This window comes from Penicillium cosmopolitanum (assembly GCF_028827165.1).
Source record: "Penicillium cosmopolitanum strain IBT 29677 chromosome Unknown utg000008l:1.0-4398992.0:1.0-4402845.0, whole genome shotgun sequence".
NCBI classification, from domain to species: domain Eukaryota; kingdom Fungi; phylum Ascomycota; class Eurotiomycetes; order Eurotiales; family Aspergillaceae; genus Penicillium; species Penicillium cosmopolitanum.
In genome coordinates this window covers 2,756,679-2,783,373 of record NW_026622678.1, presented here as the reverse complement: position 1 = coordinate 2,783,373, position 26,695 = coordinate 2,756,679, and the positions used below count along the sequence as shown (strand labels likewise).

Genomic DNA, 26,695 nt, shown 5'->3' with positions numbered 1-26,695 from the left:
TCCTCTGGGCACGCGCCTCGGAGTTGCCGGCCACACGGAAGACCGCTGCCCCTCGGTGTGGGGAAGCAACCCCACACTCGGGCGAACATCATCGCGAGGCCCCGAGATCTTATCGGCGGGGCGAGAAAATGCGTCGCGAGGGTGGGATGTTCCAGCTGTCAGGTTCTCGACACGTTTAACAACTTTCTCGCTTTAAAGATTAAGCGCATCGAACATTGGTATTGGTATCCGGGAACCCTTTTGCGAATTCAAATTGACTATCTACAAAACTGCCATGTCCCTTCCCCAATTACTTGTTGGCAAGGTCGCTGCCATCACTGGCGGTTTAACCGGCATTGGACGGGTAAGTGTGCCTATTATTCTGCAGCTGTAAGATCCTGGCCCTGGAAATTGTATTAATCATCTAACTCCAGGCAATTGCGCTGGATTACATTCGACATGGAGCCAACGTTGCGATCAGTCACCTCGGCGGACCCAAGGAAGACGACTTGCTAGAATCTCTGCGCAAAGAGATCGACGAGATCGAAGCCGGCGCAGATAAGACTCGTTTCATCACAGTATCAGGCGATATTTCACAGCCAGAGACAGGGCGCAATTTTGTCGCGAAAACCGTCGAGGCCTTTGGCCGACTAGACGTGTTCGTCAGCAACGCAGGCGTATGCCAGTTTGCCGATTTCCTTGAGTAAGGGCCCTCGTAATCTTCCAGATCAAAGCCTAGTTTCAATTTGCTGATATTTTTGAACAGGCTTGAGCCCTCCCTTCTCAACCACACCGTCTCAACCAACCTTTCCGGTGCCTTCTTCGCTACACAGGCCGCCGCCCGTCAAATGGCACAGGCTCAGTCCCCGCCCGGGGGCTCCATTATCGGCATCAGTTCCATTTCAGCGCTTGTTGGCGGCGGCGAGCAAACTCATTATACCCCGACCAAGGCCGGTGTGCTCAGTTTGATGCAGTCAACCGCAGTTGCACTTGGAAAATATGGCATTCGCTGTAACGCGTTGCTCCCGGGTACCATCCGCACTCAGCTTAATGATGCCGATATGGCGGATCCAGTGAAGCGCACTTATATGGAGGGACGTATCCCATTGGGTCGACTTGGCCAACCGCGTGATCTGGCAGGTCCAGCGGTGTTCCTGGCTTGTGAGGAGCTGAGTAGCTATGTGGTGAGTTTTCCCCCGTAATTCCTCTGTGAGATGCATCTGCTAATCGATTCCGCGTGTAGACTGGTGCGCAGCTCCTCGTTGACGGTGGACTATTTGTTAATCTGCAGTGAAAATGGCATTGTATCATTTATTCACTTTGTGATTAAAAAAATAAGAACCTTCCATATTATAGCTGAATACCATAAGCCTTGATTGCTACTTGTCCCCAAATTCCCTCCTTTGCTTCTTCCGTCAGCCCTCTTCGGTCTAGAATGGTTTCAACAACCCTGATCCACCGGCCCCAAGCGACATTATTTCCGCCACCCCCGATGTTAGCCACGGGCCAGTCAGAGCCAAACATCACACGGTCGGGGCCAAACGCGTCGAATACGACATCTGTCCAAGGTTGAATTTGGCTCGCCAGACCATCGATATCGACCTCATCCTCCTCCGACAGTGGTAAAATCTCAGAGAACGCGCCAGAAAGCTTCATATAATTCGCGGGACTCGCTTGAGCCATGCGGGTAACCAAGCCCTTCCATTCCAGATACTCAGGGTGTGCAGTAAGAGAGTCGGTTGCAAGCCGAAGATTAGGCTTGCAAAGGTGGTCTACCAAAATATAAGCATTAACCACTCGACCGCGGAAATTGGATAAACTCACTGATCACAATAGTTACTGCCGTCTCACCACTTTCCCTCGCGGCACTGAACACCCTCTCCATCATCTGAACTGCCTCTCGCAATTGACCGAGTCCACCTTGTCTCGCATCAACCCCTAGGTCAAAAGCAAGCCCCTGTTTTCCCAACCAGCACAGTCCATCAACAAATCTTTGTTCAAGCATCACCCCGGAAGGCTTATCCTGAACCAAATATCTCACTCCGCACACCTTGCGCCAGACATCCGCGGTCTCCGTCCTCTCCTTGACCTTTTCCATGTACGCGCTCAAGGCACTAGGTCCGCCGGGTACGGGAGCCCAGGAACAATTCCAAGACAAATATCTTTATCTGCGGCTAAGTGTCCTTCGCCCTTGACGGGCTTTCCCTGCGCGACGCGCGATAGGAAAGAGACTTCGTCGAGAGCGTGTTTCCAGCCTGGAGCATTAGAAGATTCCGATGTTGATTCTTCAGTCGAGGAAATGCGATCTGTTTCCAGGAATATGAATCCCCTTAAATACTTCTCATTGCTGGCATTCGGTGCGGCGGGGACGCTGGTTGTCGCGTGTTGGTATTGGTCCACACTGTGCTGCGCGCTTAAGGGGCCATCTAGGGTGTACCAGGCTAGTGTCGGGAGATGGGATGCTGGGAATAGGTGTATATGCGAGTCGACTATTGGGAAAGGCATTTTGGGGGTCTTCTGGGGGATTTTCTGCATGTTGTTTTGAGGTAGTGCTGTGTTTGCGGGGAGATGCGGGGTCAATATCGCGTCCCTGGGAGCGTATGATCGATCGGCGATGTAGATGATTCAGGTTAACCAAGAAATTAAATGTAGCTTTGGTTTTAGGTAAATTTAGATATCAAATTAATGTCAAACCTTTGAGGGTGCATGTGTGGGTGGATAAATTCGGTCGGGTATTTGGGTGTCTGTCTGGTCGGTGGTCATTCTCCCGAACCAAGCGGGTTGGCGTGGGCAAATTAGCCGGAATCACCGAGCCTGTTTCTTCACGTTCCCATTGGAAATTTTTCGATCTCTTCATGTATAATGCAGATCATTTGTTTATTTATATCAAGTCGCCGCGCTATTAACTGGTCTACATGATGCGTTGGTGTGTATTGCTTGAACTTCGCATGATCGACCGACAATTGCAAAAGATTACCGTTCACTAAAGTTCTACCGCCATCCTGATAGTGCTGTAAGAGCCGCAGTTTATTGAAGTCCCGATTGGCGAAGACAAGTTAAAGATTAGTGAGTTCGCGAGGATATTTTGGGTATAATTTGGTGTGGTTGTGATGGCTCCTATATACCTTCATGGATAATACTAGTATCTATCTCCATATTATCGTTATATACTACTAGTAGTACCTCCGTGACTGTCAGCGACTCTGAAAGAGCTCTCTGGGAACTAAAGCGCGCGGGCGGAGTATAATGTACTTCTCTTTTTTTTCTCTCTCCTATTCTTACTTTCTCTTGCCCAGGTGGAATTCATATTTTATATAAATCTTCTGCTTAAGTCTAAAACCTGCAGATTACCATAGCACAGAGGCCTGAGGGACCGAGGCATACTATTAATGAACTACACGTCATTGATTTGAAGAATGTCCGAGAAAACACAAATCGTAAATTGCATGCTAAATAATCAATGATACATCTTGTTTACTTCAAATCCCTATACTCATAGCGCACGGGCATTCCATAGTGCCCCGTCTTTAAATCGTAACCAAAGTCCGCGATGTCCTCTATACAGGCAGAACAACCTTAACACCCATGTATTCTCTCTGGTGCATAATCTTACCATCAATCATAACTTGATGAACACCAATACGGTTGTGCACTTGGTCGGTAGGATCCGTCGCAGTAGCAATTTGAATTTCGCGCCATTGCTTGTTTGTGGGCACGAGCTTCCCTTCGGATGTGAGCCTCTTGAATTCCTTGTAGACACCTTGCTCTTCGACGCATCCTTCACGCTGAATCAGGGGAGAATCTAGAAAAAAAGAAAAAAGAATATGGTCAGCATCAAGCTATTTGAAACAACGAGATAAAGTTCTTTTGACACTTACCAGTGGCGGGTCCCATGCGAAGGTCACCGAGAGAGCTGTTGAAAAGGACTAGCGAAAGACGCTCCTGGGTAAGTTGGTCGGCAGGTGGCTTGTAAACACGGTGGCGAGTAGCCTTGAAGTGTCCACCAGACACGATCTCCAGAGTATCTCCGATGTTGATCACCAGGGCACCGGGCTTGTAGGGAACATAGTACCACTGTTCATCACGGCCCCAGATCTGAAGACAGGAAATAGGGACGGAGAAGAGTTGTGTAGTCAGACCGAAGTCAGTGTGGCCGTGCATACGCAGTCCCTTGGACGCTTCTTGTGTCTCCTTCTTGACTGGACGGAAAAGCGCGTGGCGGAAATAGCCCTCGCCAGTCGGACATCCGTGAGATTGAACGTTGTCCCAGAGGTAGTCATCGGGCAACTCAAGGACACGCGAGAACAAGGTAAGAAGTCTTCGGTTGACGGACTTGGTCAGGTAGTTGGCAAAAGCCTCAACTTCGTCCATCAGGGGATGGAGGCAGGTCGGAACGCGGTTCTCGATGTCTTCCCAGTCGCGCTTATACCAGTTGAATTGTTCGATTCCATCGGCGGGTCCACGTTGACGCTACCAGTAACATGCTCGTTAGAACTCTCTTGTGTCTATTTACTAGGGTATTTGGATGGTTCTCTTACCTTGAATCCGTAAGGGTGTTTGTAGCCAGACCACATGCCACTTTCGGGGTCAAATAGAAGACGTTGCTTATCCTCCTCGGTTATGTTGTCGTACATATACTGTGCGATACCAAATTGGCGATGCAGCTATTGGAGAGAATCGCTATTAGTGACTGAATGTTGGGAAACATTGCGGATATTTTGTGGTTATTTACCTGCTCTAGGGAAACACCATAGTTCTCCAGGAAAAGAAAACCGTCATCTCGGATGGCAGTCTTCACTTGTTGAATGAGAGCACCGACGACAGCCGGATCCTCCGAGTCCAGCAGGGATAGATCGATCGACTGGAGAGTAGCGAAATTCTCCTTCTCTCGTGTGACTGGGGGAGGAACCCATTGTGCCACAGTGGGCTTGCCAGGAAGGTTGGCTGATGGGGGGTTGAAAGGGGCTGCGGGTGCCATTATTGAATCTTGAATGTTGAGAATGGGAAAATTGATGTTGCAATTAGAGCTAATCCTAGCCTTCCGGTTGAATAGCGTCTTATATCCTAAATGAGTCGGGTGATGATATGACCCGGAACTAATTTACCCAATCGTGCCGCGATGCAAGTCTTCGAGCCCCAAGCCGCCTGTGAGCTCCTTGTTTGGACCAGAGGAGCACAAGACACAATCGGCATTGGTTTCTCTCCACATTCCAGTTCCATGGCTCTAGGAGGGCCCTAGTGAAACTACTGTCCACAATCTTATCTGCTCCTCCGCATAGAGTTGTGGGATTTCCCAGCTGACCTCCTTTCTCTATGGCGAGCTCCTCCCGATTAGATCAATGCAGACAATCAGGCGGAGATAAAGCAAAAATAAGATTCTTTGGTCGATGCTAGCCGACATAGGAAATCGATCTGCGACGTGCGGCGAGTGGGGCATGAGATGGGAGGAGTGGGAGGAGTGGGAGGAGCTCCTCCCACTCCTCCCACTCCTTCCAATAAGGCTCAAGCCACATCCGGGGTGTCTCAGATATAACAACGATACTTCAGTTTTAGTATTCTAGGCCGAATCGGACATTCGCCGATTACGAGCTCCTCCTTCACGGATTTTGGAGAATTGCCCCTCCTTTGGAGCAGTCCGCAATCTGCTATCGTCAGGTGGGGGAGGGGTAGAATAGCTATACAATTTAAACCGAGATCACGAACTTTTTCCTTTTACCCAATTCAAACTTCTGTTTCGAAAAGATTTACCTCCAATTCTTCCCCAATCTCTCAACCACATACCAAAATGTCTCGCCAGCTCATCTCCAGCGAAAAGTTCCCTACCAAGCCGCACAACTGTGAGTTAGATGCACACGCTACTTGCACTGAATGATTAGAGACACATCTAATCAAATCCAACTCTCTAGGCCCCGCGACCAAGGTCCCCGGTCTCGTTTTCTGTGCCGGTCAAACAGCCACCGGTGAAATCAAGCAGGCAACTGTAAGTTCGATCCGAAGATCAGCTACCTCACCACTGCGTGCACTATATCTAACAATTTTGTCTCTGTTCTAGCGCACCGTCCTGCAGAACCTCAAGGAGGTCCTCGAGCTTTCTGGCTCCTCCCTCGAGCAAGTCGTCAAGTACAATGTCTACCTCGCCGATATGAAGGACTTCGCAGCCATGAACGAAGTTTACATCGATTTCCTCCCTCAGCCAATGCCTTCTCGCTCCTGCCTCCAGGCCGTTCCCCCTGGTAACGGAACCGTCATCGAGATTGAGTGCATTGCTCAGGCATAAGAATCGAGATTAGATGTTACGATTGATAGACAATAATGAAACAAATCAAAAATTATATGATAATTCTTATACAATATCTACCACTAGTAGTTGAATTGCGCAATAGAAATAAGTCATTTGGCATATCAAAATATATGCCAGTAGTAATAGGTCTCACTCGACTGCACCGGCTAACTTTGAGCTTATCCACTAAGACTGCCCGAGTGTCTTTCAAGATACTCTTTTCATTCACAGATGGTACCTAGTTACATCTCTCGCTGGGTATAATACAGTCCGTCTCGAAACTGGTGACACCAGTCTGGTGTCACCACTTATGATCAAGAAAGTAATAGAGCCAATTGTCATTTAATCCAAGTCACATATGCAAACTGACAAGTTTTTGCCTTGAGATCGAGAGTGGCTGACTGATATTGAATCACGTGATTTTAGGCATTCGAAGTCGACCTGTTCATTCCTTCGGTTCTACCTTCTCGCTTGCAGCGCAAAATCACCATCTAATTGTCACTGCCGAGGCGAAAGAATGCGCCGCTTCGAACGGATTTACGATGTCGTTGAACCTGTTGAAGAGTACCGTGCTGGAGGCTATCACCCAGTCCACCTCGAGGACACTTTTCACCACAGGTACCATGTCGTCGGAAAATGGGGCTTTGGCCAGTCTTCTACAGTTTGGCTTGCCAAAGACACAAGGTACAGTTTATCTCATTTCCCCTTATTTAATTCATATCCATTGTATTGTCAAACTTACGCCATTCTCTGCCAGGCTTCAAAGATATGTAACGTTAAAGATTCTCAAAGCCAACGTTTCAAGTGATAGTCAAGAGCTCTCTATTCTCCTCCATCTGTCAAAAGCGAGTACGGATTGTCCAGGTCGAAATATTGTTTTGCAATTGTTGGACCATTTTGAGCATAGGAGTCCCAACGGCTTGCACCTTTGTCTCGTTTTCCCAGTTATGATGTCCGATGGCGAAGCAATGACTGTTCGAGAAAGGCCACGCTACTCAGATTATGTTCGCAATATTTCAAAACAATTACTACAGGGGTTGAATTTTATCCATGATCAGGGTTTGATCCACGGAGGTATGTATCTCTGGCGACGAAGAGCTTCCCTAATACTGATGCCTGATAGACCTCCAACCAGCTAATATATTGTTCACTTTGAATTCTAACTTATCAAGCGAAATATTGACCGAGCCTGAACTCAGCTATATCCAATGGCTCCCGGGAATCGAATCTGATAATAGTGCACCACGGTATCTGGTAACCTCGCAACGTCCCCGTGGAATGTTAGACGATGTAGCGTTCTCAGCGCTTACAGTCAAGATTGGTGATATGGGTGGAGGTCCGGCCCCCAATATCATTTACCAGACTATAAATTATTGACTGTTACAATAGCTTTATGGAACATACAATATAATGCTTCCCCTGTAACACCGGTCGCTTTAAGAGCACCTGAGTTACTATTCCAGCACTCTTGGAATCAGAAGATAGATATATGGGCTCTGGGTTGTCTGGTAAGTTTGTTATCTTGCTTTTTATCATTTTTCTAAGCTTGAGTACAGATATTTCAACTTACTACAAACGAAGCCCTCTTCCCGATAGAGTGTTTTGGTTGTAGTAAGGACGAAGTTGATAGAACTCTGCGATCTCTCATTGATAACCTTTTTGAGGGTGGCATTTTGCAATTCACTTCGCGTATTCGTGAGAAGGTTCCGACCGATTTTGGCCAAGAGGAATCGGAGAACCTTGCCGATTTTCTTTGGGCAATGTTACAGGAATATGCGGAAGATAGAAAAGCAACTGCTGAACTTCTCAGCCACCCATTTATCGTTGGATTAAGTGGTGCAGCGAATGGAGAATCTAGTCGATATATGACACACTCAGTACGATAATCCAGTTTTAGGTCACGCTGTGCCTAAATCAAGAACCGAATCGCCTGCTTGCAGCCTTGAACAGATAAAATGGGACGTGGAATACGTCAATCAGCTATGGCGCTATTAGCTTTCTCTACTTCCCCAATGTTCAATGTTCAATGAGAAATTATCTAAGGCAAAGATGCGAGAACAAACAGAAAATGTCTTAGTACCAGAACTTGTGCGGATCATGTCTGGTGATACTTACAGAAATTCGAACTTTGCAGTCTCGTCATTGGGAATGATGCTCTAATAGTCGCGCTATCGCTATCTCGAACTACGTAAAATCCGCCAACGAGACAATCGTGACCATGGCCCAAAAAGAGATGTGCCATTGGAAGCGAAGAACATGTTTCATTATATCTATAAGTTTTCTTTCACATAATGCCGTTGCAGCTCTATCCACCCTTATGACCGAGCAATTTCGAACTCAGCCATATACCAGTTCTGAATGGCCTTGGTGTCACCAGTAATAGCGACTGTGTCGTAGCGTTCCCGCGCCTCCTTTGCAGTAGTTCCATTGTTCACCATGCGAGCAGCCCACTTGCCATGCTTGCGGGCAGCGTTGATAATCTTGTCAACGGCAGTAACGAACTCGGGCTCATCACCACGGGCGGGAGTGTATCCAAGAAGCGACTGAGCCAGGTCGTTAGGACCGATGAAGATCATATCAACACCATCCACAGCAGCAATTTCCTCGACATTCTCAACACCAGCGCGCGTCTCTATTTGGATCATGGTCACGATTGTCTCGTTGGCGGACTTCATGTACTCGGGGGTGGTGAGGCCGTGTCCAATGGCTGGGAAAGCGGATCCTTGACCGCGAACTCCCTGAGGGGGGAATTTGGATGATGCGACCACCTGTCGTGCCTCATCTGCGTTATTTATTTGTGGGACCATAATGCCGTGGGCGCCAGTGTCGAGCGCACGCTTAAGAATGTCGTGGGCGGGACCGCGGATTCGGATGACGGGGGAGACACCGAGGGCTGAAATAGCTGCGACGGAGTTGTGCATCGCTTCGTCTCCGATGTGGCCGTGCTCGCAGTCGATGATGATACCGTCAACGCCGGTCAATGACACGATCTGGGCCGCGCGAACAGAGGGAAGAGCCATGAAGGTCATCAAGGGGAACTCGTTCGACCTGAGCTTGTTCAGAACCCTCAGGCGAGAGTTCTGAACCTGGGTGGTGTGTGCAGTAGGGTAGCTCATCTTTGCGATTTGAGATTGAATTTTTGTTGGTCTTCTCGGTGATTGAGATTAAGAGAGTAGGTAGAATGGGGATGATTGAAGAGAAGATAGTACGAGAATGCGCGTGAATAAGTATGCTTTAGTATCGATGAGCAATTATTCCTTTCGAACACGTATTACCTCGGTAGTCCAAATAATTCGGAAATTCTTGAGAGCTCTCCATCTTCGCGGGGCTCAACTGCCCCTCCATCTTTTGGAGAATTGGAGTTCATAGATGCACTATCTCGTCCTAGTTGGGTAAGTAGGGCAGATCGCCACTTCAGGCGAGTCTCCACTCCGCTTATCTGCGGGAGGAGCTCCCCCCAAACTCAACATTTGACAACCTCCGCCCAGACACTACTCAGAGTCTCAGACCCGCTAACCATGCACTACACTCCTCCCGGTCCACCCCAGCTGTACCCCAGATCTGCAGTATGACACGGACCATCTGGGGATCAGCTGCAATTGGGCTGTGATATCAGTTTGGGCGCTCCTCCCTGTCCTTATCAACTGCTGTCTCGACCGGCTATCAGACTGTGAATCAATGAGTCACGGTCAATTGCAAAGAACTTGCGATCATTAGTCGGCTACTCCTTGCTAAGACTTCTAGCGGATTCTTCCCCGAGATTAGAGTCTAGATAACGGTTGTCTGCCGCGTGTTGGTTATATAGATCAGCATCGACGGGAGGAGCTGTTAAGAGAGTCATTGCCTGCTCACCGGGAATACTACTGAGCTCTTTTACAACAATCACCCCATCCATCAGTTTGATTACATCTAAGACCTCTTCAAGATGTCAGTCAGCATGGATACCAAGAAACGACCCATGTCGTCTGCGACTGACGACAATCTCTCGACCACTGAAGGGCAGGTCGACATCACCGATGCTGCTTACCGTCGGATGCCAGATTCCCTTCGCGGTCTTGGTGATGATGAAATGAAGGCCTTGAACAAGAAGCTTGTCCGCAAGGTCGATTTCTTCGTTCTACCAACCATCGGCATTCTCTATATCCTCAACTATATCGATCGTCAGAACCTGGCCGCTGCCAAGCTGCAGGGAATCATGGACGATCTCAACATGGACACCCAACAATTCGCCACCGCAGTCTCGATTCTTTTCGTCGGTTACCTCCCTTTCCAAATTCCAAGCAATCTTATCATCACGAAAATCTCTCGACCGGGAATGTACATTTGTGCTGCTGTCGCTATCTGGGGCTGTATATCGGCCGCAACAGCAGCAGTGAAGTCGTATGGTCAACTCCTTGCTGTGCGTGCCGTTCTCGGTGCTGCAGAGGCGGTCTTCTTCCCCGGTGCGATCTATTATCTCTCGGCTTGGTACACAAAGACGGAACTCGGCAAGCGTATTGCTGGCCTATATATCGCTCAACAAGTTGGAAACGCTTTCGGTGGCCTCTTCGCCGCGGCTATTCTCCAGCTAGATGGTGCACATGGCATCGCTGGCTGGCAGTGGCTTTTTATCATTGAGGGCAGTGCCACGGTCGGGGTTGGTGTCATTTGTGCCTGCATCATGCCCGAGTTCCCTCATAACAGCCGTATCCTTTCCCAGCTGGAACGCGACCTCGCTGTCTGGCGTATCGAGTCCGAGTCCGGTGCCGCAGAGGCTTCGGAGAATGAATCTGTTCTGCGCGGTTTTGCTAAGGCCCTGTCTGATCCTAAACTACTGTTGCTCATCTTCTGCAACATGTTGTCCCAGACACAGGGGTCTATCGCCAACTATTTCCCTACCCTTGTTGGTTCCTTGAACTTCAACAGCACGATCAGTCTCTTGCTTACGGCCCCTCCCTATATTCTCGCTGGTATTGTCTATTACTGGGTCATGTATTACTCCGATCGGAAGAACACGGTCTATCCCTTGATCCTTATTTGTATCGCCATCGCAATCGTCATGTACGTGATCCAGTTGGCGACCCTCAACACCGGTGCCCGATACTTCTCGATGATGATTTTACCCTTTGCCTCCGTCGGTCCTCAACTGCTTCTCTACAAGACCATCAACTTGCACCTGGCCCGACCGGTCTCTAAGCGTGCTGCTGCCTCGGCTTTGGTCAATGCGATTGGTGGTACCTCCAACATCTGGGCTTCCTATCTATATTACTCCTCTCCGCACTTCTACGCCGCCTTTGGCACTCTTATGGGTGCTGCATTTTTGTTCGGCATCACTATTACCGCTTACCGCTGGCTGGTACTGCGTGAAAACAAGCGCCTTGAATCTGGAGAGGACGAACTCATTGCGAAGGCTATGAAGGGCGGTGTCACGGAAGAAATGGTCCAACTCAACTGGCGGTACGAAATGTACTAGTACTGATTTTATAAGCATGTTACGAAGTTCCTGTCTTATTTACTGTATTTATCAAAGCTTTTCAAATATTTCTTAACGGAAACTTGATTTGATACATAATATTTCAGTAGAAAGCAAAGCCTCCTCCATATCGTAGGCTCATTTTCCTAGTGCGTCGACACATTCCAGAATAAGTTTGCCCAACTGCCACCTCTGTCTGCGTAGAAAGACCTTTCGCGCCCATTCAAGGGCTCCATTCTCATCGCCATCAGCGACACCCACGACTTCCATCGCACCTGGAATTCCCCCTCGTACCAGTTGCCATGCTATTAAGAAGGCTTTGTACGCGTATAGGGCGATCCAAGGTGCCTCTGATCCCGGCACAACCACCGCCTCAAGATATCGCAAAAACCAGTCAACGTGAGGCTGAACCGACTTCGCAGTTTCAGGCTCGCAAAGGAACTCTGCCGAGGGGGCCAAGAATGTCGACTGGCTCAGAACGGCATCGATGCTTCCTTCCACAATGCCGCCCGTATGTGAGGGCGACCAAAGCTGTATCTCGATCATAGCGGTTTGCCAGGTTGCTTCACACAACGCGAGGTTTGTGAGATCTCCCGTGTGCACCTCTGGACGCACAAATGGTCCCAGTGCTATTAATGATGACCTCAAGGCACTGAATCTCTCCATGCTAAGCATTCCCGTCATCGTAGACCATCCCGATATCTCACGGGCGCTGGATATGAGAAACTGCGCAATATTGACAGCGCCGTATGGATCAAACGATGGCAAATCTTGGAGATCCGGGTCCGCTGATAAGAATCGGCGAACGGCATCGGCGTATTGTACTGAAGGCCCGGGATTCCTTGAGACAAGTTGTCTGTGAGCCCACTCCGCTGACGAGGTTGATTTCCATTGGTCTTCAGGACAGGGCAAGTCGTGTTTAATTTCGAGGTGTGATATAGATCGGGGAATAGATAGGAATTGATACCAAAGGGCGTCGACTTGGTGTACGGCAAAAAGTGTTCGTTTAAGTGATTCGGCTCTTGCGAATTCGCGCCACAGTGATTCGAGATCTGTGGCTACTGAGGGCTCGACTGCATTCGGCTGCATAAGTCCCGTCGCTCGGGCGAGGGAAATCATACTGGAGTGCATCTTCAGGCCGTGCGCTGAGTCCTTTCCGCAAAGGAACATCATGGCGCAGATTTGGAGGAGTAGGTATGATTGGACCATGGCAACATCTTGCGGTGGCAAATCGGATCTTGCATCGCCGGAGAGTGCGAGAAAACGGGCGCGGTGGAAGCAATGTACAGATAAAGTAGCGCCTGACCCTATTTGATTCCCACATTCTGGGTCTTCTCCGTTCTGAAACGAGAGGGAAAGCATGCTTAGGATTAAGATGGGGGCGGTTTGTGAAGAATCGAAGGTCGGCTGGTGAAGAAAAGGTACATATGGAGAAACGTGTCTGAAAAAAAGGTCGCACCCGCGTTCGATCTGAAGAAGAGAGGGAAACCAGTCACGTTGCGCTTCCAGTAGGTCATGAGATGATAGTCTGTCCGGGGAGCTGTGGCTGGATTCAATGCCTGTCAAATTTGGGCCAATGGAGTGTGCGGGGTCGGGTTGGTGAAGTTGTAGGCCAAAGGAGTGTGTAGGTTTTAGGAAGGGTGTGCCGAGAAGAATGCTCTGTTCGAGATCTGTTGCCTCTTGGACGATCTGGTTGATACATGTGGAATCGCTCAGGAATGGTTGTGCCAATGAAACTGTAGCTGCACGATGGCTGCTCTCTGCATGGTCTCGATGGGAACCGAAGTCGGAAGGGCGCTGTTCATATGGAACGCCGGCGTTCCAAATTCCATTATTCATTCCAAAATTGTCTCCTTCAGAATGATGCGACTGCAATTCATTATGGCTGTCCGTTGGCGATAGCGAAGCAGAGTTCTCCCTAGGAGAGAAGCCCCTCTGAGAAGCCCGTGGCCGGGCCTGCGCATCGCCTTGTGTTCTCTTATTTACCCGAGCATCTTCCTGATCTGGATGCTTCCTCTTCATGTGACGATTCCGTAAATCAGGGCGAGAAAATGTGGCATGGCAAAAGTCGCAGGGGAGGGAGGCATCGTTCTGAGAGCGATTATGCAGGGCGGAATGTCGTTTGAGATTCTCGTGTCTGGTAAAACGGCTCTGGCAGATCAAACATTGAAATGGTTGATATGATGGCTTTCGTGTGATCACTGGCGACACAGACATTATGTCGGCAGAGAGAAGAAAGGGCTTGATCTCTGGTGATTTCCAAGGTTATCTGGGCTGGTGGGAGGTGGGAGAGGTGCAGACGGAGAAAATCCGGGGCTATACGGGCTATACCCCATTCTATTTCCCCCGCAAGAACCAAACTCGGCAGATGATCGGGTCAGCGAGACTAACACAACGCCTAGAATTCAAATTGTCGAGATCTTTGTCGTCTTTTGTTTTTGGAATGGAATTTCTAACTAATGAATAGTAAATACAGATACATCAAACCCTACTACCTTGCCTGAGGGGACGACCCTTTCATCCCCTTATCGTGGTTATCATCTTCTATGCGGAATAAACTGGACCTGTGGAGTGTCATCGGGCTGGGGATAGGCGTACACCCAGTTAACGCGCAGGTACTTATCAGCAGACGGCTATCAACCCTTGGAACGACTATCACGTGGGTGAAAGCGGCAATCGTTGGAAGACCAATCCAATCGTTGGTTTATAAACGCCCCACTAAACCTTAGGAAGGTCGGTGGGAATCGGCGCGAATCCGAGTACGGAGTAGTTAAAATGACATTTGCCACGTATCGGGACCCGAGAATGTTCGGTTTATTTCGGTTGACCTAGATATGTGTTAGTATATCATAGAATAACACCAATTGTTATACAGAGGCTATTTCGACCAACTTGAAGGTAATATCACTCAGTGCTAGAGTTAACTACTGTCCAGCGTGGCCCAAAATGTATTACGTAATGTGACATATTGACGCCTCAACGCGATTCTCCTTCCTGCCTTTCCACAACCCCGCGAGAACACGATAGCCACAGCGTTCGGCTTCAATTTTTTTGGGTTCATCAAGAAAATAATGCGGCCATGATATGGCGACAGTGAGAATACAAGATGGGACAAAGAGGTAGGTCGAATTTGCAACGTATCCACTTGCCGACCAAGTTCTGATTTGTCCAGATGCTCCCTGTCTGACCTGCCGCCAGAAGGCGCGTAAGTGTGATCGTGCACGGCCGATGTGTAGGCGTTGTATTCGAATGGGACTGCAATGTGAAGGCTATCCAGACAAGTTTCGTTTTTGTGGGATAGCCAGTCGTGGAAAATGGAAAAATCAAGACCTTCCAATTAGCAAGGACTCTGCTTCCACCCCAACTACAGATTCCACCGCCACCGAACCAAACGCGTCTACGCAAGGTTTAGCGTTTCATTCATGGGGGCCACCCTCCCAGAATAAAGTCAGCTCATCTGTTGCATCGCCAGAGGGCAACATTAAAAACACGCCAGGTTCCCAAGAGCACAGCAAGATATTAGTCTCGAAAGAGGCAGAAACGTTCCTCGTTCACTGTATGTTATATAATATTATCGGGCGATCTGACCGTTGCAAACTTACCAAATTGATATCGCAGATGACCGCATTATTTGTCCTCATCAAATTGCGCAGCCAAACGACAAAAAGGAAAACCCATATCGACTCTACGTGATTCCATTAGCATATGAGCAATTAAATGTCCTCTATGCAGTTCTTGGTCTATCAGCCTGTCATATGGGGCATTTAAACTCAGACCGGCATCTTTACGAATCGGTGGCTGTGGACTATCGCGCCAAAGCCATCAATGCTCTCGGCACTACCATCAATAAGGTTTGCTCAGGGAACTTCGAAGGAAGCGATGTGGATTCCGTTTTTGCAACTATCCAAATCCTTTTACTGCATGATGTGAGCTGCCATTCTGCCTGATCCATTTTCAGAGCCACTCTAATATAAAACTTTGTGTAGATCTGCGAAACCGGCATATCTACACATGGTGCACACATCTCGGGCGCTATGTCAATCTGTTCTCAGCTCAAACTTGACCAGAATTTAACTGTTGATCAGGAGAGAACCGTTTTCTTTCTGGGAAATCTTCTTTGGTGAGTCTATGATTTTCCCCCTCTGTGCTTTCTTCTCTAATACAGCGATAAATTCAAAGGCTAGATATCATCCGTGCTTTTGCTGCCCCCGAACGACTCTGCTTCACTCACGAGCTCCGTTCGAAGATTTTGTCCTTGTGCAACTTACGTTTCGAGTCGGTCAATGGTTGTCCTAGGGAAATAGTCCTCATCATTGCTACAATCCTGGAGTGCGCGAAAGAGTACTCCGCCGGAAGGTTGGAACACCCTGAGTTCCATGATACTATACACGGTTCAATTCGTAAGCTGTACCTCTGGGACAGCTCACGTTGCTTTTTCCCAGATAACGATGTGCTTTGGGGTTCGGTTTCGAATGCATTTCGCCATGCATGTATTTTGCGCGCATGGCGTTTGCTTGATCCTTCCGAGCCTGCTTCTGAACCGAAGATCAGAGATTCGGTTTTCGAAATTCTGGATTCGGTGGCCAATATTCCCTCGACTAGTCCTTTGCTAGAGCTTATGGTCCTTCCTCTATTTATGGCTGGGGCAGATAACCTGTCAGCGCACTCGCGGCATTATGTTATCTTGAGATTAGAGCAAATCAAGGCTCGGTCGGAAATGGGAAACACTGCCCCTCAGAGTTTGCTTGAGAAAGTATGGAATGCCCGTGCGGAACAACAAAAGCATGATACTAGTAATATTCCCTGGATGTCCTTTGTGAGTGCTCCCATGGAACTTTCGCCCCGTCCATGATGGTATTGATTCCTAACTATTTCCAGACTTTCAACTCAGATTCATCGCATCACGATGACTACTTAATCATCTAGACATCAAGAGAAACCATTCTTGCTAAATCAATTACTAGTAAAATCAAAGACACAATTTCCGTATCATTGTGGTATTCGAAGTATTTAAATTTCTCAAGAAATTACTGGTTGAAAAGGAGCAAGAGAAGAGCTCATCCGTCCAAGGAGGGGATCTTGTTGATTCAAGTTCACTATCGTTGAGAAAAAATGAGTTCACCGTGACTTGTTGTCCCAATTCGATGCTGAATAACTTCAATCATAAAGATATGGTCCTCTACTGGTCAGCCTCAGAAAATTCTGCTTCGATAATTTCCATTCCATCACCTCTGGAAACCCAAAATTGCAGAATCCGCAGACCAGTCAACGTCATGAGATCAGACCAGCGTTGGCGGTTTCGCTCCAGGCCTGAGGAAAATATCATGACTGCTAGATCAGTCATGCAAGCAAGCGATGGAGCATTTGTATCTGGTAAAATGAACTCTTCAATGATCAGTTTAGAGTACCCAGGCTTCATTGCCTGCTTGATATTGTTCAAAATAAGAGCGGCCTTTGTGTCAGGCCAATCATGCAGTACAGATTTCAAGTAGTAGACTCCTGCATCTAGAAAACGGCTTAGCAACTAATTTTTGGCACATTTAATGAGCTCAATTTACCTTTTACCGGCTGAACATCTGCAAAGAAATCGAAAGCGATGGTCTCAACCCCGGCAGCTTTCAAGTCGTACGCACCCCGAATCTCGTCAATCACAGTAGGCAAGTCTTGCAAAATTAATCTTCCAGGGACATCTGGGAACCGACTCCGAAACTTCATCAAATCATACCCTCTTCCAGCACCTATATCCACCAAAAGCGGTTTATCCTTATCCAGTACTTGGGAATCAAGAATACGCTCACGGATGGGAAACCAGTCGCTCCAATGAGGACGATTCCTACGGTACCCTTCCATAAAGCTGTTAAAACGTTTCAGTGTGTCAGAGCTCTGACTCAGCCATGTAAAAGCATCGACGGTAACGTTATGACAGTACTGGAATGGGGCAAAAAGCGGATCGTCGGGATTGCGGTAGTTGATGGCTTTGAGATATTCGGGCAGTTTTTGAATATAGGTGAGAAAGTGTATAGCGCTACAGCAATCAGCAGTCATACTCTAGCCATTCAAGCTCCAGATCACCCTGTGAGAAACTCACAGCGTCTCTACCAGCGCGACAGAGCCTCTTTGAACCATTTCCTTCGAGATAGCCGTTGGCAAATATTCACATTGCACAGGCTCCTCCGCGAAACCATTGGCAACTAGAAGTCGCATTATGCGTTCTATGGCGATTAAGTCAACAATTTAGTTCTTGATTAGTTCTCACTGAAACGCGTTACTAGCCAACTAATATCGGGTCGGCCGGCTTCAATGCAGCCAGCTCTGACAAAGGCACTGGGACTGTCGCTCGTGAGAGTAATGTGAAAATCTCCATATCATGGGCTATCTTCGCAATTACCAAAACTGATGGCTATATTTCCAGGTCATCAGTAGCTTTTGATCGTAATAATATCTTCTCCAGTGGAAGGCTGATAATTACTGCAAAAAATAGTTTGACAATGGCATCTCGGGGATTCTCGAGCGCACGCGCCAGTCGAGTAGTATCCTCCCGAGCGTCGACTAGGAACTCCTCAGATCCAGTTGACTCGTACAGATCAATTGAGGCGGCTATGTTGGCCACGAGACTTCGGATTTGCGGGACGTTCATCACGATTATTTCAGCTTGAACCAATGTCAAAATCAAGGCGTATATCAGGGTCGAGAGGGCAAGAATTGAGTCTCCTCTGAATTTGAGAAGGTTCTCATCATCTCCATCGAATTTTTGGACGGGTACTTTTCTCATCGGCATTGTAAGTTGTTTGTCCCACCCGAAACGTTGGCTTATTATCTTGTGTCAAGAATATAGATGGAGGGTACGTTTAAGCTGCGCTCTCTCTTGACTGTCCTGGTTTCAAGGTAAAAATAAATCAAGTAAACATCTACCGAGCTAATTCTTTTATTGCGCAAAAGACACTGGGGCTTAACTTAGATCAGCTAGTATCGGAGCCCCTTCTAAAAAGATATTGATCTTTGTGCGACGAGAAAGCGTTACACGTCTAAATTCAAGAGCAGGTGTGCACATGTTTCTGCCATATGGCGCACAGGGCAGATTTAATTGTCCAAAAACAAAATATTGGCACGCTTAAGCCCGTATCGTGGGCATTTGGCGGAAAATTCCGTTGGAATGTCCAACTTTGGAAGTCTTTATTAGCAGAAACACGCCAGTCCGAAACAACGCATCGAGGACTATACAGTCCCATCTTTGCAAGCAGTCTCGGGCTTCTTTCGAATATAAGTCTCTCGGACAAGGTCCCCCTCATGGTTACAAATTTCCCACTCCCCAATCCCGTATCGCTCCGGGGCTCGTTTAACACCCCGCCCACCACCGCCAATGATGAGATTTCCAGGTCGATAATTGTGATCAGTCCTCAAACGGTGGATGGCAGAGACGTGAATTTGGGCATTATCTGGAATATCGCGCACTTCACCGCGAGGAAGAGGCCAGCTAATTGGTTTCCAAGACCCATCTGGCTGCAGATCCATTCTTCGGAATGGCAGATATTCCATTAGCCTCCAAGACAATGTGGAAAAGAATGACAGCCCACCCCCATATGTGAGACAATCGTGCACAACCCCTTGATCCATGGTGCGGGTTATGGTCTCTTGGAATGGATCTGAGTGATTTTGACGGCGGAAGGGACCACTTTGAGTCTCTGGGGTGCTAGTTGGTAAAATGTTCCCGTGGAAATGAATTGGCTCATCTCCCTTGTCGGCTTCGAAGCAGTTGAAACGCTTGAGTTTCTCGGGATCGAACTCCAGCCCAACGAGCTGGGCTTCTTTTACCATCCACACAAGAGGTAAGTGACTCAATGGCCATTTATCCTGAGAATTGAGTTTCCAGCCCCCTCCAACATCGCCATGTTGTCCTGAAAACCATACCTCTGAAATGTCTTGTCCGTCCCCATCTTCCTCTTCTCCGTGTTCGGGCTCGTTCAAATATGGGACGTGAAGTGATTGCCGAGAAATAGCACTCTTGAGCGAGATCCTTTCGGATAATAGAGCATTGTTCCTGGGAAATTCTGTGCTATGTCGTCGATTGGGTGAGGGCGAGGGTGCGCGGTACCTTTCCTCCACACGAGGAACCCCCTGGCATCTTGAACTTCGCTCATCTTCAGTGGCATTGAGTACAATTTCAGGCACTTCAGCTTTCTCCTGTTGATCATCCCGAGAAAGAAAATGCCTCAGTCGATGCGGATGCTTCGAGTCATGAGCAATAGGCTTCACTTCAGAAATCAAGTCCTGTCGAAACTTGGCTCTACGCTCATCAATCGAGACCGCATGTCGAATAACCCGCGCAGTTGTCTGCGCCGTATAAGGAAACTTGCTCCGTTCCAACCACGCATTTTCAAACATGGGCACACTATTAACAGTATCAAACAAACCCAGAAACCTAATTCGACTAACAGGCCGACTAAAGGTTTCACGAAAGGCCTTCATGAAAGCGAAAAGTCTGCGTCTTTCCTCTTTATCCTTCTCCGTGGAGTCCTTCCGCTGTTGCCATTTTGCGAAAGTCTTCCACGCGAAACGAATCAGCTCCTCATTTCCCGGTTGGAGGAGACCGACAAAATCAAGCATCTCGGACAGAAACCGCGCTGTGTAGGATCCCCGACTAAATCCAAAGAAGAATATGTTGTCGCCGGGTGAATAGTATCTCATGAGAAACTTGTATCCGCCCAGGACGTGCTCGTCGAAGGAAGAGCCCAACGCGGCATCTTTTGCTTTCTTGTACGACGATTTGACGCGGTTCAGTCTTCCTTTGCTCCCGAGTGAGTGTGAGGTGAGGTATGTGCCGATTCCCGGCTGGTAGTAGTGGTACTGGTGAGATTGGCTGCGATCGAGCATCTAAAACAAAATAACAGTAAAAATGTTAGTTGAGCTATGACATCGAATTCTGACGGGTTTTGTTTTTCGTACACGATAGATTTTCACGAGGTTAGTATCCGACGTATCACCGGCGAATTTATTCCCGGTGCCATCGAAGCACAAAACAAACTGTTTCGGCTGCCGATGAAGCTCGTGGTCTTTCCTGTTGTCCGCCATCCTTTTCTGAATCATCAGTTTGTCAAATCAGCCCAGACCAGTTAAGCCATATGAGACCCATGGTTCGTATTTAAGAATCAATAACAAACAAGGCGTCGCGCGGGCCGCCTAGTAGTCAGCTAGAGCCCGGGCGCAATGCCCAGGTGTTTGATCGGGGGCTGTGTGTTGCCCAGGCGTGTCACCAAATCAAACGCATAAATCCGCACACGCTTTTGAATTCGGCGTCATGCTTGGCCGGCAGATCAGCAGGCCTGTCAGTTTACCGCTCAGGTATAGGCTTGAGTTCGCATCTTGATTGGATGAGGCTGGTGGGTCGTTCTGCAGGCTGAGAAGCATAGTTATTTGCTAAATTTCACAAAGTTTCACAAGCTGGAGACCGATCATAATTTGATTTATTGTAGTCGATGGGGTGATGGGGTCGCGCTGCTCCAGATTCTCGATCGTGAACATGTTCGTCAGGGGTGATGCTTATTCGTCCTGGACTGTACTGGTCATCGACGTGCATGAAGTCAGCTAACACTCGATCGGCTTTTTTTCTCGTGATTTATTAAGCTTCGAATTCCATGGTCCTTGTCAACAATTTGTTGCATTGAAGGGTATTTATTTCTGTCGTCAATTCTTAGAATACATGGTATCTTCGTCATATGCCTGTACAAACAACCCCAGCTTCTTCAAATTTCGATCCATTCAGTCGCGAACCACGCCACGAGTATGCAATGATGGCTTATCAAGCTCCGAGGTTCCGGCTCAAACTTCGGTCTTTTGAGATGACGCCTTGATGGCAGCCGGAGAAAGATGCATGATCTCGGCAACTTCCTCGTCGATCAAAGGACCAGAGTAATCCTTCCGGGCCCGCACAAAGTACCAGATTCCACTCAAAATAAGCACACCGGCCGTGACGACGATACTATAGTTCATGGTGGAATAATCAACTGGTGTGCTAGGAGGCCAGACACTCCAGAAGATGACGAAGAGCATGTACACGCATGCATAAAGGTTGTTAATGGTGCCGAGAATACCCGGGACCTTCCAAGGACCCCAGATCAAAGGCGCTTGAGAAATTTCATACTCGAGTTGCTTGGTGGTTTTTTCAGAATGGTTGCGTTCGGGGCTAGAGGAGGGGCCAGGGCTGGGGATGGGTTGATCCGAGTCTGCATCAGGGGATTTGGGGCGCAAGGGGGGCAGCAGGTTTCTCCTTAGTACTGGCGCTCGCGCTGGCGGGTGCATCCGGGAGGCCATCGAGCATAGTTCCGTGGGGCAGAATGTGTCCTTTCATCCGGTGGTAGAGAAGGAATACGCTTGGGAGGAAATAGGTGCTGTAAAATCCGGTGACCGTCAGGGAAATCACATCGTTGAAGGCGGTCGTGGAGCCGATGTAGATGAGCGTCAGGGCTGCGGCAAATCCGCAGACTACGGAGACAGATACGATGGGGATTTTGGTGCGATGGTTCACTTGCTTCAGGAAACGGGAAAATGGCAGGCCCTCGTCTCGTGCAAAGGACCAGGTCATACGAGATGCGGTAGCAGTAATGCCAGTTGAGCAGGCCATGGTCAATACCATGATTACCGCCGTCATAACAGACGCACCTGCGTACGACTGTGTGCTGTTGTAGAAGATTTGGATGAAGGGGAATCCGGTGTTGGATCCCAGGACCGATTTAACATCACCAATGCAGAAGAGAACTGTAAGCATCATTGCGAAGCCAAGGGCACTGTTCAGTGTCATGCCAGTGATGATGGCCCGTGGGATCACAACAGCCGCATTGGCGACTTCTTCGGCCATGTGAACGCTGGCGTCTGCACCGACAAAGGTTGCGATATTACCGATGAAGCCAACGCAGTAGGATATCCTTTGAGTCGGCCAACCACCCTCATTCAGACTTGTGTGGAAAACAAAGTCGGGGGTACTCTTCGGAGATAAAGCCAGCAGTGTGGCCATGATGGCGACGAAGCCCGCCAGATGCAGCACAAGCATTGCGATCTCGAAACGGGGAAGCGCGTTGGGCAGCACCACGTTGATGAAGAATGTTCCGGCGATACTGGCCCAGGCCAAAAGGGTATTTTGCCAACGCTGCTGGGCAAACCCTAGGTCATTCAGGGTAATCAAGCCTTCGATCATGGTACCCAGGAAAATTGTCTCAGTTGCGATGGTCGCAATCCACGCGAGACATGTGAGCCATCCGATCAGGTAGCTCGAGACCTTCTTCCAGCGGACTGGGGCGAGCATATAAACCCAATAATACTGGCCACCGGCGATGGGAGCCATCGAAGCAAGTTCCGAGATGACAGTGTAAGTGGACAGGGTCGATAGACAGGCAATGATGTAGCCATAAAAGGCACCCGCCGGACCACCATTTTCGAAAGACTGGTTGAACAGAGTCAGAACGGTTTCCCAAGTGATCAACTCGGCCATCGCAAAACCAACGATGGAGAGAAAACCGAACCGACGTTTCAAGACTTGTTTCTTGCCGAGCCGAGCCAGGGCAGCCTGGTCATCGGTCCGCTCAAGACCGGAGTCGGAGTTCATGATGGAGAGGTGATCGGCACGACGACCCGAGAATTCTTGAATGAGATGGTATTCAAAAAGCAAAAAGGACTTATGCCTCTATGCCACACATATTATGCAAGTGTATCTCCAGAAATTCTCGAATGGCGTCAAGATTTCCTGTTGTGGAAAGAAAGAAGTCGAGATTGGGTGGAAGGGGGGAAGGGCAGGGGGACATCAAGTTTTAAAGTGTTTGCCGAGGCCAGCCTTCCTTCGCTAAGCATTCGCTCCACTTTCTTGGTGGTTGCCCCTCGTTCCAATGGGTGAGTGCCCCTAAGTAAATTTGAATGGTCGTTACTGCCCCTTGTTTCCCTTTTGCGGAGGCGGATCGTTTCTGGGGGAGGGGGGAAGTGCTGCCCATCACTTTATCATTTACAACTGCACTACACTGGACAGCACTGGAAAGCACTGGACTAGAGAGGTAGTTTTGTCCCGCAATCAATCAGTCAGCCTGGCAATCATCACCAACATCGTCCTCGGGAATCGTATCCCCAATTCGGCAAAGCATCGTGCTACCAGGTTTTTTTCTTCTTTTTTTTTCTTGGGATCGAACTAACCCCAGGCAGTTCTAGCGTTGTTAAGTGCAACTATCGGCATTCTCCGACCAACCACGGAGCCTGCTATCACCTCTCAAATCCCTACTGATTGGCCTACCGATTCTTCCCGTCCTGTCGGAGCTTAACTTTCTGCCGTGCGCCGAACTTAGTGGTGCTCAATGGTTCAACACGCGGTGTCAGATGACGCGTGGGCGCTGATTAGCCCTCCCTGCCCCCCCAGACTGTGTCCCTGAGCCCCAAGTCCCAGGCCGAGAGCGGTCACTCTTACCGTGCAGGGACAAAAGTTGCAAAACATTCAGCCGCCAGATAGATCCGAGACCACTCGGGTTAGTTCCTCGAGATATTGGCATAGGAAATCAGTCCTACTCATTGTCCTCCCTTGATAACGACTCAACTGTTGCCAAGTTGGAAAACTTCAAGGGTTCAGTCATCAGCCAGCCGCCGAGGACTGGACCTCACTTCCCCGTGTGGCCCGGTTACCCACAGCTAATGCTACGAGAGCAAAGCTCCCCGATTGGCCTTTCATTCCTTTGATCTATGTGATAAGGCCATTCGCGATACTACAACATTCGGATGTTTTTGGGCTGCGGGTAGGCGCAGGGGAAACAATATCACTGTCTCAGGATTCAGCCGGAGACATGCACCCGAACTCGAAGTATGTAACATGGAGTTTTGTTGCCTACACCTTCGCGCATAGGATTGTTCCTGCCTTTGCAATCCTTGCCGCCAAGGCCATTACGGCGCCGAGAAGAATCGATGATCCTGCAAACATTTGAGCACCCAGATAGCTCCCATCCTGTCTTCTGATCAGGGCACCGCAAATTGCCGGGCCAGTGAGATTTGCAAAGCTAACAAAACCGAGTATCATTCCCACCCGAGTTCCCGTCCTGCTTGGGTGGGGTGTCATGGTAGTCGCGACTGCTGGGAGAAGAGCTTGGAGCGAAGCTGCAAGGAATCCATAGACAACGGTAAAGGCGAACAACCCGCCGATGGAGTTTATCGTTGCCCAGCAATATACAAGCAAGCTTGATGCAAAGCTCAGCAGGATTAGAGCGTTGAGAGGGCCGGTCCACTTATCTGCGATGATCGATGGCACGGTTCGTCCGACCACGCCGACGCCGTTGAGAACCATCAGCAGATAAATCGGTTCCGCATACTGAAGCTGATCCCGGGCAAAGGTACCCATGTAGAAAAATGCAAAATAGAGTCCCCAGAAAATGAAGAACATGCTCAAGGAAAAGAAAACAAAGGGCATCTCGGAAAATGCAGATGTATCTATCCAGGCGCCGCTTTTCCGGGGTGGTATGCGTGGCTTGAACCATATCAGGCATGGGATGTATGTTCCGAGCATAATGAATCCCATAGCTCTCAGAGCCCATGGAAATCCAACGCCATCCTTGAAGATCAACCAGTTGATCAAGACCGGATAGACAAGTCCCCCAACCGCGCCACCGGCAGCCGCTAGCCCAACACTGAAAGCTCGTTTCTTTTTGAAGTACTGAGAGAGAACTGCCAACGCCGGGCAAAATGTCAAGCCATTGCCAATTCCGAGACAAAAAGCTTGCGCGAGGAATATTTGCCAGTAATTTGTCGCCAACGAGGTCATAAAAACCCCCAACACTTGGAGAAAAGCACCCAAGGAAAATATGACTCGGAAGTATCCGCCATCAGTAAGACGACCCGCGAAAACACCGATGAAGAAAAGAAGAAATACCTGCACGCTCCCAATCCATGAAGCTGCCGATTCTGACAAGTCGAGTGTCTGGGTGTAGTACTGCTGGAAGATGCCGTAGCCATTGGCGACGCCCCATGTATTGAAAAATACGATGTGCATAAGAGCAACCTGCACCCACGCTATGAGGCCTCCATCGGGGATTTGGTCTGGTTGAGCGGATGCGTGTTCTATATCACTCTTCTTGTTGTCGAGTTGTTGGTCGAGCTTGCGATTCAGCCGCATCGCCGGCATAAGGAATTCAACGCCGGCTCAAGTTCTCGGGAGCGAAACTTCAGAGCAAATGTCGATCGATCGGTTTGTTGAAAGGATTTATTTCAGCAGTTCGAGAATAAGGGCTTATCTAGGGCAACGGATTCATGGAATCTTGAAAATGACTCAAAATATAGGTCGCTTGGTCGGGTTGCATTAAAACCTTGGAAAATTCCCGTATGGTTTCCGCAATTGCCGCAATTGCCTTCGGCCTCGACTTCCTTCCCCAGCCAATGTCTCTCACGCATGGAAAAGTCATTACCTCGCTCCAGAATACTTGATGGCTCCGTACAGCGAAATGTCCCCGAGAAATTGTGATTTCTCCGAGGATTCTTCACAGATTGGGCATATTCCCTCTACCAAAAGATTTGGGCTGGAAACTTCCGTTTTTAGCTTTCTCGGATTATTTTGATTGTTTGATTGAGTGCAAAAAGTAGATTTATTCTTCCGGAAACCTCCCCATTCGAAGGGTGATTATTTGTCTCTGAGAGCACTACTAGGAATCCCGGGATACCCCTCGAGCCCAAATTGAAACTGACTGTAGGATACGTCTGATACCGTGCAAAGGTCCCCCTTCAGTAGGCCTTCTTAACTGTCCTTCTGGAAGGAGTCGTCGTCTTATGCCAGCCCTTCTTATGTAACAAAATGTCATGCGACAGGTCGGGCAGCTTCCTTCAAACCGGCTCAGCCAAACATCAATACAAGGAATATGGAAACTGTGCGAACAGCAAAGCTCTCGAAAAACGGACGCGCTTTGCAATGGCTCTAAACATATCTGACAGGTATCTGAGGAATCTTCTAAAGCCAGGCCTCGGGAAGTCAGTGGCAT

At 48.7% G+C, this 26,695-nt stretch overlaps 13 protein-coding genes across 13 annotated transcripts; 5 read left to right on the top strand and 8 right to left on the bottom strand.

Annotated features, from left to right (window-relative positions):
* Positions 1-274: 274 nt before the first annotated feature.
* N7509_007622 (SDR family NAD(P)-dependent oxidoreductase) lies at positions 275-1,273 on the top strand (the record flags this gene model as incomplete). The annotated part of the gene is made up of 4 exons (XM_056632259.1): positions 275-343; positions 414-682; positions 746-1,163; positions 1,223-1,273. 4 exons carry the CDS (start codon positions 275-277, stop codon positions 1,271-1,273), a joined length of 807 nt encoding a protein of 268 aa, XP_056487810.1.
* A 56-nt stretch (positions 1,274-1,329) lies between these two features.
* On the bottom strand, positions 1,330-2,484 carry N7509_007621 (uncharacterized protein; the record flags this gene model as incomplete). Its single annotated transcript, XM_056632258.1, has 3 exons — positions 1,330-1,751; positions 1,804-2,068; positions 2,125-2,484. 3 exons carry the CDS (start codon positions 2,482-2,484, stop codon positions 1,330-1,332), a joined length of 1,047 nt encoding a protein of 348 aa, XP_056487809.1.
* A 1,052-nt stretch (positions 2,485-3,536) lies between these two features.
* On the bottom strand, positions 3,537-4,957 carry N7509_007620 (uncharacterized protein; the record flags this gene model as incomplete). Its single annotated transcript, XM_056632257.1, has 4 exons — positions 3,537-3,781; positions 3,858-4,449; positions 4,518-4,643; positions 4,712-4,957. The coding sequence occupies 4 exons, from the start codon at positions 4,955-4,957 to the stop codon at positions 3,537-3,539; spliced, it is 1,209 nt and encodes a 402-aa protein (XP_056487808.1).
* Positions 4,958-5,764: 807 nt separating this feature from the next.
* N7509_007619 (RidA family protein) lies at positions 5,765-6,256 on the top strand (the record flags this gene model as incomplete). The annotated part of the gene is made up of 3 exons (XM_056632256.1): positions 5,765-5,816; positions 5,886-5,959; positions 6,032-6,256. 3 exons carry the CDS (start codon positions 5,765-5,767, stop codon positions 6,254-6,256), a joined length of 351 nt encoding a protein of 116 aa, XP_056487807.1.
* A 520-nt stretch (positions 6,257-6,776) lies between these two features.
* N7509_007618 (uncharacterized protein) lies at positions 6,777-8,145 on the top strand (the record flags this gene model as incomplete). Its single annotated transcript, XM_056632255.1, has 5 exons — positions 6,777-6,943; positions 7,017-7,333; positions 7,383-7,595; positions 7,622-7,767; positions 7,816-8,145. The coding sequence occupies 5 exons, from the start codon at positions 6,777-6,779 to the stop codon at positions 8,143-8,145; spliced, it is 1,173 nt and encodes a 390-aa protein (XP_056487806.1).
* A 429-nt stretch (positions 8,146-8,574) lies between these two features.
* Positions 8,575-9,375, bottom strand: N7509_007617 (HpcH/HpaI aldolase family protein; the record flags this gene model as incomplete). The annotated part of the gene is made up of 1 exon (XM_056632254.1): positions 8,575-9,375. One exon carries the CDS (start codon positions 9,373-9,375, stop codon positions 8,575-8,577), a length of 801 nt encoding a protein of 266 aa, XP_056487805.1.
* An 809-nt stretch (positions 9,376-10,184) lies between these two features.
* On the top strand, positions 10,185-11,711 carry N7509_007616 (major facilitator superfamily domain-containing protein; the record flags this gene model as incomplete). The annotated part of the gene is made up of 1 exon (XM_056632253.1): positions 10,185-11,711. One exon carries the CDS (start codon positions 10,185-10,187, stop codon positions 11,709-11,711), a length of 1,527 nt encoding a protein of 508 aa, XP_056487804.1.
* Positions 11,712-11,849: 138 nt separating this feature from the next.
* N7509_007615 (uncharacterized protein) lies at positions 11,850-13,928 on the bottom strand (the record flags this gene model as incomplete). The annotated part of the gene is made up of 1 exon (XM_056632252.1): positions 11,850-13,928. One exon carries the CDS (start codon positions 13,926-13,928, stop codon positions 11,850-11,852), a length of 2,079 nt encoding a protein of 692 aa, XP_056487803.1.
* Positions 13,929-14,817: 889 nt separating this feature from the next.
* N7509_007614 (Zn(II)2Cys6 transcription factor) lies at positions 14,818-16,637 on the top strand (the record flags this gene model as incomplete). The annotated part of the gene is made up of 6 exons (XM_056632251.1): positions 14,818-14,830; positions 14,884-15,267; positions 15,330-15,637; positions 15,698-15,831; positions 15,891-16,527; positions 16,590-16,637. 6 exons carry the CDS (start codon positions 14,818-14,820, stop codon positions 16,635-16,637), a joined length of 1,524 nt encoding a protein of 507 aa, XP_056487802.1.
* A 253-nt stretch (positions 16,638-16,890) lies between these two features.
* N7509_007613 (Plant methyltransferase dimerization) lies at positions 16,891-18,489 on the bottom strand (the record flags this gene model as incomplete). Its single annotated transcript, XM_056632250.1, has 5 exons — positions 16,891-17,216; positions 17,270-17,736; positions 17,800-17,923; positions 17,985-18,111; positions 18,181-18,489. The coding sequence occupies 5 exons, from the start codon at positions 18,487-18,489 to the stop codon at positions 16,891-16,893; spliced, it is 1,353 nt and encodes a 450-aa protein (XP_056487801.1).
* Positions 18,490-18,926: 437 nt separating this feature from the next.
* Positions 18,927-20,780, bottom strand: N7509_007612 (T6SS phospholipase effector Tle1-like catalytic domain-containing protein; the record flags this gene model as incomplete). Its single annotated transcript, XM_056632249.1, has 2 exons — positions 18,927-20,582; positions 20,655-20,780. The coding sequence occupies 2 exons, from the start codon at positions 20,778-20,780 to the stop codon at positions 18,927-18,929; spliced, it is 1,782 nt and encodes a 593-aa protein (XP_056487800.1).
* A 747-nt stretch (positions 20,781-21,527) lies between these two features.
* Positions 21,528-23,307, bottom strand: N7509_007611 (uncharacterized protein; the record flags this gene model as incomplete). The annotated part of the gene is made up of 2 exons (XM_056632248.1): positions 21,528-21,931; positions 21,984-23,307. 2 exons carry the CDS (start codon positions 23,305-23,307, stop codon positions 21,528-21,530), a joined length of 1,728 nt encoding a protein of 575 aa, XP_056487799.1.
* A 1,254-nt stretch (positions 23,308-24,561) lies between these two features.
* On the bottom strand, positions 24,562-25,839 carry N7509_007610 (monocarboxylate permease; the record flags this gene model as incomplete). Its single annotated transcript, XM_056632247.1, has 1 exon — positions 24,562-25,839. One exon carries the CDS (start codon positions 25,837-25,839, stop codon positions 24,562-24,564), a length of 1,278 nt encoding a protein of 425 aa, XP_056487798.1.
* Between the last annotated feature and the right edge of the window lie 856 nt (positions 25,840-26,695).